At 54.2% G+C, this 13849-nt stretch overlaps 1 protein-coding gene across 1 annotated transcript; it reads right to left on the bottom strand.

Annotated features, from left to right (window-relative positions):
- Positions 1-2959: 2959 nt before the first annotated feature.
- Cebpa (CCAAT enhancer binding protein alpha) lies at positions 2960-5585 on the bottom strand. Its single transcript, XM_057763155.1, has one exon. The coding sequence runs from the start codon at positions 5437-5439 to the stop codon at positions 4366-4368; it is 1074 nt and encodes a 357-aa protein (XP_057619138.1). The 5' UTR covers positions 5440-5585; the 3' UTR covers positions 2960-4365.
- Between the last annotated feature and the right edge of the window lie 8264 nt (positions 5586-13849).

Here is a 13849-nt window from a genome sequence, read left to right as displayed (position 1 = left end):
TGGATGTGGGCTCGGCAAAGGGAGAGAGAGCAAAGGCTTCCACACATACCCAGGGAGGCCAGTTCCTAATGGGTGGGGCCAGAAAGCTTGAAAATAACAAATAAAAACAAAAGTGAAGAGAAGCGAAGGGCTCGGGTGCCAGAATGGGGCTGGCTGTGGCTGTGGCTGGCTGAGTAATGGGTTCCACATTTGTCTGGCTCTATTTGCAGTCACCAGGATCCGGGATGCACAGTGGGCCTTGCAGAGGCCAGAGGGCACAGCACAGCCGCAGGCAGACTTAGCATACCCTTGGGATGGCCCTGTCCCTTGCTGGCCACCACATGGACAAGATGTGGCTGGGAGCTCACACTCCGGCATCCCCAGCCTTCCTCTGCCCACCCCACCCCCAAGCCCCACCCCTGCTCCAGGCTCCTGGGCTCCTGCCGGCCTGCACAGATTGTTCGCGTTATTAATGCGTTTTCCCAGAGATTCCATCTGGCTGTTTAATTGCTCTGGGATGGGGCTAGGATGCTTTGATAGTGAATTGGTTTCTTTCCTAGGTTACAGCTTTCGTTAAATGCTCCATCCACGGGGAAGGATACGGGTGGGGAGGGGTGGGTGAGGGTGGGAAAGAAGAGGTAGCCTTACAGGGGTAAGAAAAAAAAGTTGGTGGATTAGGGGAATGGGAAGGGGGTGAGAGGAGGGGAAGGAAGGGGAGATGATACAAAGGGGGAAAAAGGAAGGAGGTAAGAGAAAAGGGCTTCCTCTATCTACCAGCACAACAAAACAGCAGCTAGAATGTCAACATCATCCAGGCAAGAACAATGCTTCATGGCTACAGAAAGCCCATGGGTGCCCTGGAAAAAGAGGCCCCTTGGTTAAGCAAAACCAGAGCTTCTACGCCCCTTAACCTTCTAGACGAGAGGCCCCCTCCTCTCTTGTGAAATCGGCAGCTTGGTGGAGGCCTGGCAGGTTCCACCTGGACTGGGAAGGAGGGGGCGGGAGATCTGGGAGGGGCAGGCACTCCTCACCCTTCCCAGTGGCTCATAGCAGGTGTCAGGGCCAAACCCCATATTCACAGATTCCCAGGAGATCTAAGAGATAAGGGTGACATTCGTGACAGCATTAAGCTATCTGGTGGCAAAGGAGTCACCTCCCTCTCTCTTCTTCTGCCTGTGTTCCTTTCCTGGAGACTGCGGGGTTCAGGACTGTGACAGAGAAAGAAGGCCAGGCAGTGTCTGTCCTGGGAAGGGCTCACACATGGCAGAAGTCTGCAGCCATTTGAAGACAGGGTCCATGTGGAGCTGGCCTCATTAGGTATAGGGTTCAGGCTGCTGTTTCCACGTCAGAAAAAGCCCTTTATCTGTCACCCTGACACGGCGTGGGGACACAGGGTTGTCAGCTCCCCAAGGGTAAGACCTGGGTCTGTTCTCAGTGATACCTTGGCATAAAAGGCATTCAAATGAATATTTAGGGATACATTCAGTTATTCATGAAGTTTGAATTGCCTGGAAGGCCACCCCCAGCTATGTAGGCATAGAGCACACACTGAACAGGGCCACCCCACTGTCCCCTTCCCCCCAACACTATCTACCAGACCACACTGGAGGCTTCCCTTGTGTGATTGGGTCTTTCTTGTTCCCAGAGCAGCTTCTAGGCAGGAAATTCCATGTGCAGGAAAGGGTGCCCTTTCATAAGCCCCTGGAGAGAGGACCTCCCCCTACACACACACACACACACACACACACACACCTCAGGTGGTAGGGGAAGGAGAGCAAGATGGCCCCCTCCCCCGCTCAGCCAAGGACCTGTTCTGGGGGCAAAGGGGGAAGTCAAGGATCATTCCCTGTAAACAAGAAAAACTGGAATTCGCACTGAACTCAGAGAGGGTTTGCTGGGGCCTGCAAGCCATGGCCTGCCCCAGCCTCTAGGCAGGCGGTGGGGCTCTGCCTCCTTAGTTCCCAGGCTGATGAGGCAGGCCACCGCCTCCTCACTGGGTTTGTGGCCTCTCCTCTGCCAAGGGCAGCCATGGGTGAGGAGAGAGCGAAGCCCAGGACAGAGAGTAGAGGGGGAAAGGGCTGGCCGGATGGACAAGTTGTCGGCCAAGGCTGCTAACTCTAAAGTGCAAAATTTAAAAGTCCTTGCTATTTCTCACCAGTATGTAGTGTAAGCTGTTCAGCAATCACACGCCAGGTGAAAAGAGCCCAGTTGCCTGGTTTAGGCAGGGATAGCAATGAAGGCCACCCTTTCCTTACTGGGCTGTTACTGCAGCCAATGGAATGCCTGTACCCTATGGGGCAGTTGCAGCAGTGGGTGTGTGATTATTAAATGCCAATCCAATGCTTGGTCCAGGATGGAGAAAGTGGGACTAATAAATCCTAGACAGGTGCTATGTGGGCTGTGGCCCCCCTCCCTAGGTAAGCTGAAGTAAGGCAGGTCCAAAGGGGTGCTCAGCCTGCAAGCTGTCCTTCTGGACATCCTTGGAGTCTGCAAAGTAGGGAGGGGTGAAGAGTCCTGTTTCCCAAGGCCCCACTGGAAGGCTGGGCAAAGGTACAGGTAAGCCTTTTTCTCTAGTGAGGAGCTGAGTGATTTGGGAATGTGGCCAAAGGGTCTCTTACACAGAGAGCTTCTGGGTGGGCTTGCCCCTCAGGCAGAGTGCTTCTCTTCTGGGTCCCTCTTATTTTGGGGTGCAAAGAGAGACCCCAATCTGAAGACAACACTACCCCTCCACCCTCAAATTCCAAAGGAACTCAGTCTTCTGACTCCGGGCATTCTCAGCTTAGAGTCCTTATTCCTTGACTGCTATGTGGCTTCCTTGGGGGGCAGCCCACCCTCCAACACACATCACCAAGGTAAAGAGAGACTCAAGAGATGCAAACTTAAGACCTCAGACACAGAAAACTCCTTTTCAAGCGGAACCCAGAACACACTTTACATGTGGCTCCTTTCTGGTTGTAAAAAGACACCAAAATTGAGTTTGATATGTTTATATTATAGATATAATACATACGACATCTAGCATGAAACTTCGTGTGTTTCCCCCTCCCCGCAACAAAGAGAAGTCCACCCCTGTTCCTAGCCACAGTGCACAAACGGCTGGAGGTGGCTTTCTTTCCAGACCCAGAGTCAGGGCCTTTGGGGGTGGGGGTGGGCGGGGGAAGAGGGCTGGGCGCAGTCTCAGCTGGAGGAAGCTAAGACCCACAAGGACACCCTTGGACCACTGTGGGGAAGGGTAGAGGCCCACTTCATTTCGCTGGTCCTCCGGGAGCAAAAGAAAAAAACAAAATCCCTAAACCAAAAAGGAAAGAGAGCCTCAGCTTCTTCCCCCAGCCGCCAGCGAAGAGTCTCATTTTGGCAAGAATCTGAGCAAAACCAAAACAAAACAAAGGACCAAATAAAATGGTGGTTTAGCATAGACATGAACATTGACATTGCACAAGGCACCGCTGGGACACAGAGACCAGATACAAGTGTTGATATCGGATGATAAAGCAAAATATTTGGGAAGCTTGTCATAACTCCAGTCCCTCTGGGATGGATCGATTGTGCTTCAAGTTCCTTCAGCAACAGCGGCTGGCGACATACAGTACACACAAGGCTGATGGTCCCGGTGTCTCTCCTTCCCCACCCCCAAGACCAGAAACCTGGGTTCCTGTCTCCCATTACCCCCTTATCCACAAGGCTTACTAACAACCTAGCTTTCTGGTCTGACTGGGGGTGGTACCCACCTCCATGAACTCACCCAGGAAACTTAGCCTGTTGCAAGCTGAGGTGGGGAGTGAAGGTGGAGGTGGAAAAGCAAGGAACTAGGAACCCTCGACCTCCAAGTAGCTGGGGTGGGGGGCACTCTTAGACTTAAATCCCCAACTCCCTAAGTCCCTCCCCTCTAAGGACCAGGACTGAGGGGCCGCTGCAGAGCGCTGCCGGGATCTCAGCTTCCTGAATCTTCCTCCTGCCCTGGGCCTGCACCCTTCATTCTCTCGTGGGGGGCCTGTTGCAGCCTCAGAGGAGGCAGGAATCCTCCAAATAAAATATCAAGGCACATGTTTGCTCCCCCTACTCGGTAGGAAAAGGAGCGAGTTTTGAGTATCCAAGGCACAGGGTTACTTCCTTAATACTAGAATGGCCGGGCTCCCAGCTCAGCTCCGCGGTAAAGTCTCCCCGTCTCAAGAAGAAACCACGGCCTGACTCCCACATCTTAGACACACCGAGTCCGGCTCAGAGGAAGGGAGGGGACACGCGGAGTAGGCCAAGCTTTCAGACGACACCGGAATCTCCTAGTCCTGGCTTTCAGGGCCGGGGCAGTCTGGAGATCCAGCGACCCGAAATCATTCTCCGAGTCCCCGGCCAGGGGGCCGGCCCAGGGCGGTCCCGCAGCCGCGCGCCTCACGCGCAGTTGCCCATGGCCTTGACCAAGGAGCTCTCCGGCAGCTGGCGGAAGATGCCCCGCAGCGTGTCCAGTTCACGGCTCAGCTGTTCCACCCGCTTGCGCAGGCGGTCATTGTCACTGGTCAGCTCCAGCACCTTCTGCTGCGTCTCCACGTTGCGCTGCTTGGCTTTATCTCGGCTCTTGCGCACCGCGATGTTGTTGCGTTCCCGCCGCACCCGGTACTCGTTGCTGTTCTTGTCCACCGACTTCTTGGCCTTGCCCGCACCGGCACCGCCACCACCGCCGCCCGTGCGGAGGTCAGGGTGCGTGCCAGCCAACCCCTTGAGCGCGCCCCCCGGACCCGGCAGGCCCGCAGCACCCAACGCGGGTGCAGGGTGCGGGCTGGGCACAGGCGTGGGCGGTGGCGTGGGGTGGCCGGGCTGCAGGTGCATGGTGGTCTGGCCGCAGTGCGCGATCTGGAACTGCAGGTGTGGGGCGGCCAGGTGCGCGGGAGACGCGTGCGGGTGCGGTGGTGGTGGCGGCGGCGGGGGCTGGTAGGGGAAGAGGCCGGCCAGCGCCAGCTGCTTCGCCTCGTCCTCCTCGCGGGGCTCCTGCTTGATCACCAGCGGCCGCAGCGCGGGCGCCCCGACGCGCTCGTACAGGGGCTCCAGCCTGCCGTCCAGGTAGCCGGCCGCTGGACAGCCGTAGCCGGGAGGGGGCCCGTGCGCCCCCGCGGACATGACCGTGCCGCCGGGGCCCGCCGGGGCGCCCGGGTAGTCAAAGTCGCTGCTGCCACCCGCGGGGCCCGCGGCCGCCTTGGCCTTCTCCTGCTGCCGGTTGTGTTGGAAGAGGTCGGCCAGGAACTCGTCGTTGAAGGCGGCCGGGTCGATGTAGGCGCTGATGTCTATAGACGTCTCGTGCTCGCAGATGCCGCCCAGCGGCTCTGGGGCAGCAGGTGGGGCTGGGGGCGGCGCGGGGCCCGCGCCCCGGGGAAAGCCAAAGGCGGCGTTGCTGGGCGCGTGCGGGGGGCTCTGGAGGTGGCTGCTCATCGGGGGCCGCGGCTCCGCCTCGTAGAAGTCGGCCGACTCCATGGAGGAGTTAGAGTTCTCCCGGCATGGCGAGCCTCGGCGGCCTCCAGCCTGCGCGTGGCGCCGCTGCTGCCGCCGCCCACCCAGAGCCCCAACTAGCTCGCGCCCGCGCAGCTCCGGGTCGCGAATGGCCAGGCCCGCGCGGGACCCGCTTTTATATAGGTCGGGGCATCGCCCCCTGGTGTCCAAGCGGGTCTCGGACCGAGGGCGAAGGCAGGATGGGGCCTACTGGGTCTTAGAGTCCGCCCCTCTCTGTGTGTGCCTCTCCAAGGCGGCGAGTGGGGCGGGAGCACAGTGCTAAAGGAGAGAGGCGGTGGCGCAACGCCCACAGCCTCCTGCGCTGCAAGGCAACCCGGCCTGCGCTCAGCTCCACCCTGGCGGCGCTGTCGCCCCCGCACACACGTGGTCCGTGGCTGGGCGCCCCTCCTTTAAGCCTCCCTAAGTCACCCACTTCCAGCCAACACTAGGGAGCCCGGGAGCATCCAGAGGCCGAGCAGGGAGGGGTAGCGGGTGGAGAGAGACTGTCAGTCTTGAGCTACTGTGGTGCAGACTGGTCTTAAAAGCTAGGACTAGGCCTGTCCCCAGCTGTGGATGAGAGCAGAGGAGCGTGAGGTTGGGGACTGCTTTGGACCAGCAACCTCGCGCGCACCGCCGAGTGGCGAGGTCCAGAGCGCTGAGATTGTGCGTCTTTATCTCTGAACTCCAGGCGACCCCACTGATCCAGGCAGAGCACCTCTTCTCCACCCAGCGTCTTTACCCCAGGGTCCCACGGGAATCTTCAGAGCAGGGCGCTAGGACCCAGCAGGGAGCGGAGGCGGCCGCTAACCCGGGAGCCCGGAGGACCTGGCCGGTCCGTCCGCTCTGGCTGGAAAACTTTCTTTTTAATTACGTCTCCAGGTCAGAGCGCTAGGATTGCTAGGCTTACAAGGCGGGTGCTGCTACCCTGTGTGGAGCCTCTGGTCAAGTGTTTGGGTCCCCCCCGCCCCTCGGGACTGGCGGGTGGGTCCTCCGAGACTCGCGAAACAGGACACTAGGGCAAGCGCGCGGGGGCGGGGAGAGGGCAGGGTGTTGGAGGGAGCAGGGTGTGGGAGAGTGAGGAGGTGAACTTGACTCCGGGAGCGTGATCCCCAAGCGGGACCCATAGTCAGGGGCCTGAAGCCACGGTTTTCTTTCCCTACTGTCATACAGGTGGGCACTAATCTCCATAGCCCGGGCGTCCAGTTCCTGGCTACGGAGTCTGAGCACCCACTGGGAACACACTGTCGGGTCCTCGAGATCCTCCCGCCGCCTGCAGTCTCTTCAGCTGTGGGTAGGAGTTTGCCTGCAGAGGCTCCCCAGCCACGTGGCGTCCGGTTCATTCTCCACCTGGATCGCGGCAGCGGAGGTCGGGGGCAGTTGGGGCCTGGTGAGCACCCAAGTCTCCTTTTTGCACCCTAGGAATCTTTTGTGGCTTCTTGAGCTGAGGCCTGACATCTTCCCGAGCCCCATTTGTCTGCCTTCCAGGCTGGGGGTCCCCTTTTCTGAGACTCCAGGGTGCGCAGGTTAAGACCCCCTATGCAATGACCCTCTTAGCCCAGGAAAGGCGCTGCGATCCGCCCAGGAGGCTCAAGGAGGCGCGACTAACAATTCACTCACTTGGGGAGGCCCTCTGTGCTTCCACTGTGGTTACAGTAAAGAACCGACTTCGTCTGGAGAACGCATTCTGTACTTTAATCAAATTCCCATTCAACATATTCTCGGTGATTAATGGCCCAACTGCTTCATTTTCGGGCCAGAGCGCATAAACAAGATATTTTTAGCTTGGTGCTTTTGAAAGGAAAGAGTAAAAAGCAGATACACTAAATAAATAACTTGATGTGAGTGGCGCATCGTTCCCTGGGCCAGATGCGCGACCCGTTTATATACCATGCACCTGTGGCATGTCCCCTGGAGAGAAATCCTGAAAAGCCAAATGGGATCTTCAGCTTTCTACTAAGCTAAAAATAATGTTTGTTTGTTTGTCTTCCCCCTGAGGGGAAAGGGAACGCTGTGAGAAAGTTCCTAGCTAGGAGAGACATAAGCAGGAGGCTGACACCAGACGTATCCACGGTTGTGCTCACTTGCGCAAGCGCAGGAATTTAGGGTTGGAGGAAGCTGGAGCACAAGGAATGAAGTCATCAATGGGAAAGGTGTGAGGAGCGCGTGAGGTGACGGATGGGGAGTGGGGCTCCCACCCCAAAACCTGCAGCTCCTGAATAACTGACAGGATCCTTTTACCTTTCTCAGTTGGGAGGGGCCGGGGTAGAGGGACAGACATGTCATATTCAGTCAGCTGGTAAGAAGAGGATCATAGAGGAGACACCAAAAGAGCAGGGGCCAAGCCATCCCCATGAAATGGTCCCATGCGTTGGAAATGGAAACGGGGATTAGGGCTCTATATGATACCATGGAGACACCCAGCCCCCGCCAATACTGGGCTCTGGAGAAGGCAGCCAGCCGCTGACTTGGTCTCAGATTTCCAGCCTCTAGGGGAGTGAGGATCCACCATGTATCTTTACAGAACTCAGTTTGTAGAATCCCACAGAGGCAGACTGAAACATGAGGTGAGAAAAGGGCTTCCTGTAGGAGTGAACCTTGGAGGTATTTCCTGAAAACAGGCAGGAATTCGCTGGAAGGATAAGGAAGGAAAGCCTCTTTTTTTCCCCCCTTGAAGGAGGGAACAGCAGGTGCAAAGGTGGAGAGGCTTCCGCACAGGGCCTGTGCCGGTAACAAAGGACAAGGTGTTTGACAGGCTGGAGTGTGGGCGAGCTAGGGAGGGGCCTAGATAAGACTGGATCCACAGACAGGGTTGGGTTGATGGCCAAGGCCATACTAGGTAAGGGAAAGAAGGCTTTATCTCAGAGGCATTTATCCTCTGGTGGCTGCTCTGGGTGCGTCTTTGTCCCATTTGGGTTCCTGAGAGGTCTACTCTGGCTGGAATGGAGGGGGGCTTTTATTTAGGTGAGAAACCATGGGGACTACATACCTGTAATCTCAACACTCTAGAGGCTGAGGCAGGAGGATTACAGGTTCATTGACAGTCTAGGCCACACAGAAAGAACTTGTTTCAACCTACTCCTCCAGGTATGAGGCTACAGAGGCCCTCTAGGACGGGGACAGAGGGCAGGACCTATTTAAGCAAGATGCCAGGCTTCTGACTGGAGTTGCCATCTTGGGACATCTCCAAGCCCCTGGAGGGCACTGACGTGAGTTATGGCGGAGTGGAGTGTTTCTTACCCATCGTTTATTAGTTATTGGAGAAGCTACGGTCATCACCCGGTAGATTACATGCCCTATCTCATCAGGAGGCCCTGAGTGAATGAGGGGCTCCATTAAAATCCTTGCCTCATCATTTACTAGCTGAGTGAACTTAGACAAGTTACGGAATTTCTCCACATGCCCGTTGTAGGACATGTGGAAGGATAAGGGAGAACGTGCTGAGCTCTGTTTGGGCATGCTGTGGATGCTGATGAATAGGACCCTCTTGCGCTGTTCTCGGCCCTGTTGGCTTCCAGTAGCATACACTAAATCTGTCACATTGAGGAACTGACTTTGGCGTGATTAGGGGATGCCTGGTGTGGCACTATGCCAGATTTCTCAGCCCGATCTTAGGAAACCCAGGTGAGGTTATTCTCTACCAAACACCCCAACAGTGATTTGTCTGCTAGGAAACATAACTGTGGATGCCACATAAGATCATAATTATGCGATAGATAAAAAACAATCCTGAGTTCTGAGAAGCAGTGTTTCCGGTTTCTTCTTCCCATCCACCGACTACAGCACGCGTGTGATTTCTACTGCTGTTTATGTCATGTTGCCCATTGGCTCGAAGCGGTTAGATAAGTAAAAGCAGACATTAGAGATTCTAGGAAAAATTCAGATCAAACTGCAGAAAAGTTTTAAAAATTCATTGTTAGTTTTGTTTAGCAAATTGAGAGAGAAGTTCTTGATACTTTTTTTGCTGTTAAAGCTTCTTGATGGCCCCCAAAGCCCCCATCGGGCAAGGAGCCCTGATTAAAGCAAATGCTGGGTATGGGCACCTCTTCTTCATGTGCCTGTGTGACCAAGATTCATGGTACAAATCACAGCCCCCATTTCATGTTTTATTAAATTACCACTCAGTCAGAGCTTGCGGACACGTGGCTATAATCTAAGCACTTCAGAGACAGAGGCAGGAGGATCACAGATTCTGTACACTCACCAAGAGTTCAAGACCTGCTGAGGCGACACAGTGAGTTTCAGGCCAGCCTGAGTTCCATAATGAGACTGCCTTAAAAAAAAAAAAAGCCAGGCGGTGGCGGGGCACTCCTTTAATCCCAGCACTTGGGAGGCAGAGGCAGGTGGATCTCTCTGAGTTTGAGGTCAACCTGGTCTACAGAGCGAGTTCCAGGACAGGCTCCAAAGCCACAGAAGAACACTGTGGAGAGAGAGAGAGAGAGAGAGAGAGAGAGAGAGAGAGAGAGAGAGAGAGACCAAACCCAAACTCCATCCTCCAAAAATTACCAGAACCACAACCTAGAAACCATTATGTAACATTTATTCTAAATTTCCTGTCTTAAATAACATTAGTGATAGTGCTTACCCAGAATCCCCCTAGTGAGGGGCTGTGGTGTGACTCAGTGGTAGAGCCCCTGCCTAGAATCTGCTGGTGAGGGATTAGGGGTGTGGCCCTGTGGTAAGCACTTGCCTAGACTCCACTAGGAAGGAATTGGACGTGTGGCTCAGTGGTAGAACACCTGCCTTGACTTCGTTAGTAAGCTGAGTGTGGCTCTGCAGTACAGCAAAATAAACAAAAAGCAAATTTCAGAATGTGCTACAGCACCAGATTTTCAGCTTTAGAGAAATAGTGATGTGGGTAAAGGGGTGGGGACATGCCTTTAATCCACTCGAAAGGCCGAGGTAGGTGGATTTCTGTCAGTTTTATCCAACCTGGTCTATCTACAAAGAAAGTTTCAAGCCAGTCACAGCCACACAGTGTGATTCTGTCTCATATATATATAGTGATGCTATGAAAGCCAACAGTGTCCCTCCTCTTCCCTGTCCTAGAGCCTTCCCGGTGGGTCTTTAGTCCACGGGCAGGTCAATGCATCCATAGCACAGAGCTGAAATGCCACCTCTGCCCTGCCAATCACTGGGCATGGGGATACACATATGGGCTAGCACGTGGTAAAGAGGCCCATGGGAGTATAGGTAACTGGCTCTGAGCTTTTGGTCAGGAAACTCCTAAGAAAAGGGGATCCCCATAGGAGGGCACGAGGAGCCAGCTACTGTGCAAACCCTTGTGCTTGAGGCTGGGTGTGGGGCCAGACATATGCCAGGTAGAGTCCCAGTGTCGTGGGCTGGCTAGCAGCTATTCGGTGCCAGCAGAAGAGCAGTGAGTGCATCTATGTAGATGTCCCTGATCCTGTCGGGAGACAGCAGCAGGGCCTGGTAGTTGCACCCTGTCATTCCAGCTACTTAGGGAGACTGTAAATTCAAGGCCAGCCCCAGTAACTTAGTGAGACCTTGTCTCAAAATGAAAAGAAAAAGAGAGCTGAGGGTGTAGCTCAGCAGTAGAGCACATGCCCAGCACACACGAAGCCCTAGGTCCAGTCCCTGACAACAGACACAGCTCCATATCTACACCCCATAATTCATCCCTCCTTCCCATATTACCTGCTTGCAGTACACCATGTTCTCACTGAGCTTCCCCCATTGTCTCACTGTCCTCCGAGTGTGACATTGAGGCTATGGGGAACATGAGAGGCACACAGTGGGCTACTTGATTTCAGGCATGTTGGTTGAGAATCATTGTTTTCCCCTGAAGGAAGCTCTCCTTCGTCTTCTAGGGTCTGTGACAGTGTATGGTCTGTCTACAGATGGGAACTGCAGGCACTCCCCTCCCCAGTATCTTCAAAACAACACACTTGGTCAGGGTCTTTAACACCTTGGATATGAGGGAGGAAGGAAGGTTCTGGAAGAGCATAGCATGAATCCACTCCTGCCTCCCCTCCTACAAGCTTGCCCAGCCTCTGGGGCTGTGCTTTGCTTTTCTTGTTCCCTGGAGTGTTCTGTGTTGGCACAGTCCCTTTTCCTCCTGGCAGCTGAGAGCCACCTTCTCAGAAGGTGTGAGCCGTACCCTCCCCCACGCCACTTAGGCCACCACCGTACCACTTTATTTTCCTCTTAGCTCACTCAGAATGCGCTTGTTGACTTATTTTGCTTGTTCCTTATCTGGCTTCCCCCACTAGAATGCCAGCTTCACAAAGGCAGGGACCTTGTCTGTCCTGTTCTGCATATTTCCCCTGGCTAGAACAGGCCTTGGCTGAGAGGAGAGCCTCAAATATTTGTTAAATGAACACAGAATGGACTGTGTGGAAGAAAGCAGCTACCCAGACATCCTCCTAGAACTCGGTTTGTCCTCAAGCCAAGGAGGGTTGCTGAAGGGTAGCCCTGAAGATGCTGAAGAAGACCTGACCCCCAGGGCCAGTCCCTGTCTCCGAAGCAGACCCAATTCAGAACCCCTTGAAGCAGTTCCCAAAAGGCTGGACTGCATGCAGAGGTGCCTACTGCTGACTGGAAAGAGGGCCCCCTCCAGCAGATGTGATCCCCAGGGGCTTGGCTGAGGAAAAAATGCCTTGGAGTGAGGAGAAAGGGCCTCTTTCTCTGGGGGAAAATCCAGGCAGGACAAGAGTCTTTCCCAGCAAAGGTCCCCAGAGCTGGGTCCTGAAGCTGCCCTGGCTCTGTTGTAAGATGGGTCTGGAGGGCACAGCTAGCAGAGGGCCCAGCTGAGCCAGATGTAGAACCCGGACAGGCTGGGCATTAGTTCCCTGGGGGCCCAGGCTCCTGTGGGAGGCAGGGGTCATGGAGCGGCCACACTCGTCTGAACTCACTCTTGTCCTGACCCTATCATGTCTTTTGTCAATCCCAAGACTTCATGCCCTCAAGGTAGGTTAAAACAAATTCTGAACAAAGTAAGAAACCAAATTTTGTGAAAAAAAATCAAGAGATTAAAAAGCGGCTGATACCAATGTAAGTCCTTTGATTTTGATTTTATTAGACTCTACTCTTCCAAGTCTAAGACCCCCAAAGAGAGTGAAATGTTTTCGGAGTGTGACATTGAGGCTCTGGGGGAAAAGAGAGGCACACGGTGGGCTACTTGGTTTCAGGTGTGTTGGGTAAGAGTCATTGTTTTTCCCTAAAGGAAGCTCTCCTCAGTCTTCTAGGGTCTGTGACAGTGTATGGTCAGATGGGAAAGGCAGACTTCAAAAGTCACTACGCTTGGAATGACAACGGAATGCATCCTGACGGCAGATAAAGCAAGCTGTGGGATGGACGACCTGCTGCTTCCACTCAGCTAGGAAAGCATTAATGATGCGTAATGTAAGCCAGGCCTAGTGGCACAGGCCCACCACCCCAGCTACTGGAATGGTTAAGGGGCAGGGGGATTACAAATCTAAGACCTTCTGGCACAATGGAGTGAAATCTTGTCTCAAAAGGTGAAAAAAGGGCTGTAAATGTAGCACAGCTGCAGATCAGGGGTGTGGCTCAGTGGTAGAGTCCCTGCCTAGAATCCCCCAGTGAGGGCTGGGGTGTGGCTCAGTGGTAGAGCCCCTGCCTAGAATCCCCCAGTGAGGGCTGGGGTGTGGCTCAGTGGTAGAGCCCCTTCTTAGAATCCCCCAGTGAGGGGCTGGGGGTGTGGCTCAGTGGTAGAGCCCCTGCCTAGAATCCCCCAGTGAGGGCTGGGGTGTGGCTCAGTGGTAGAGGCCCTGCCTAGAATCCCCCAGTGAGGGGTTGGGGTGTGGCTCAGTGGAAAAGCCCCTGCCTAGAATCCCCCAGTGAGGGGCTGGGGCGTGGCTCAGTGGAAAAGTACTTGCCTAGAATTCACCAGTGAAAGGTTGGGTGCTTGGCTCAGTAGAAAAGCATTTGCCTACCATGTATGCATAAGGCCCAAATTCAATCCCTGTGACCGGGGAGGTGCAGGGGAGACAAGCCCAAGTGTGGTGGTGCACACCTTTAATCCCTGCGCTTAGGAAGCAAAGGCAGGTGGGTCTCTATGAGCTTAGGAACAGCCTGGTCTACATAGTGAGCTCCAGGACAACCAGGGTCCTATCTCCACAAACACAAACAAACAAACAAAAAAGTAGGAAACAAAACTTCACTAAATTCATAAATGTATGTGTATAGGAAGAAGTAGGACCACACACCTATTAAGGTTTCTGGCTATGTGGGAAAGAGCATAGCTTTGAAGTCTGTAATTTAAGTACTCAGAGCTATTGCACTTTTTGGACAGGTAAGTATGTATTTATTATGTTTGTGGTTTTATAAACTATAAAAATATCTTAAGAACCTTACTTTACTAGTTTTATTATTTTTATAGTTTTATATACTATAAAACATTTTAAGCTGTTTTAAT

This window comes from Chionomys nivalis, chromosome 2 (assembly GCF_950005125.1).
Source record: "Chionomys nivalis chromosome 2, mChiNiv1.1, whole genome shotgun sequence".
NCBI lineage: Eukaryota > Metazoa > Chordata > Mammalia > Rodentia > Cricetidae > Chionomys > Chionomys nivalis.
The sequence above is the reverse complement of the archived record's forward strand: the minus strand, read 5'-3'. Positions and strand labels throughout refer to the sequence as shown.

Bases quoted from the DNA above. Each gene is read 5' to 3' on its own strand.
- Cebpa (XM_057763155.1), bottom strand. From the start codon at position 5,439: ATGGAGTCGGCCGACTTCTACGAGGCGGAGCCGCGGCCCCCGATGAGC.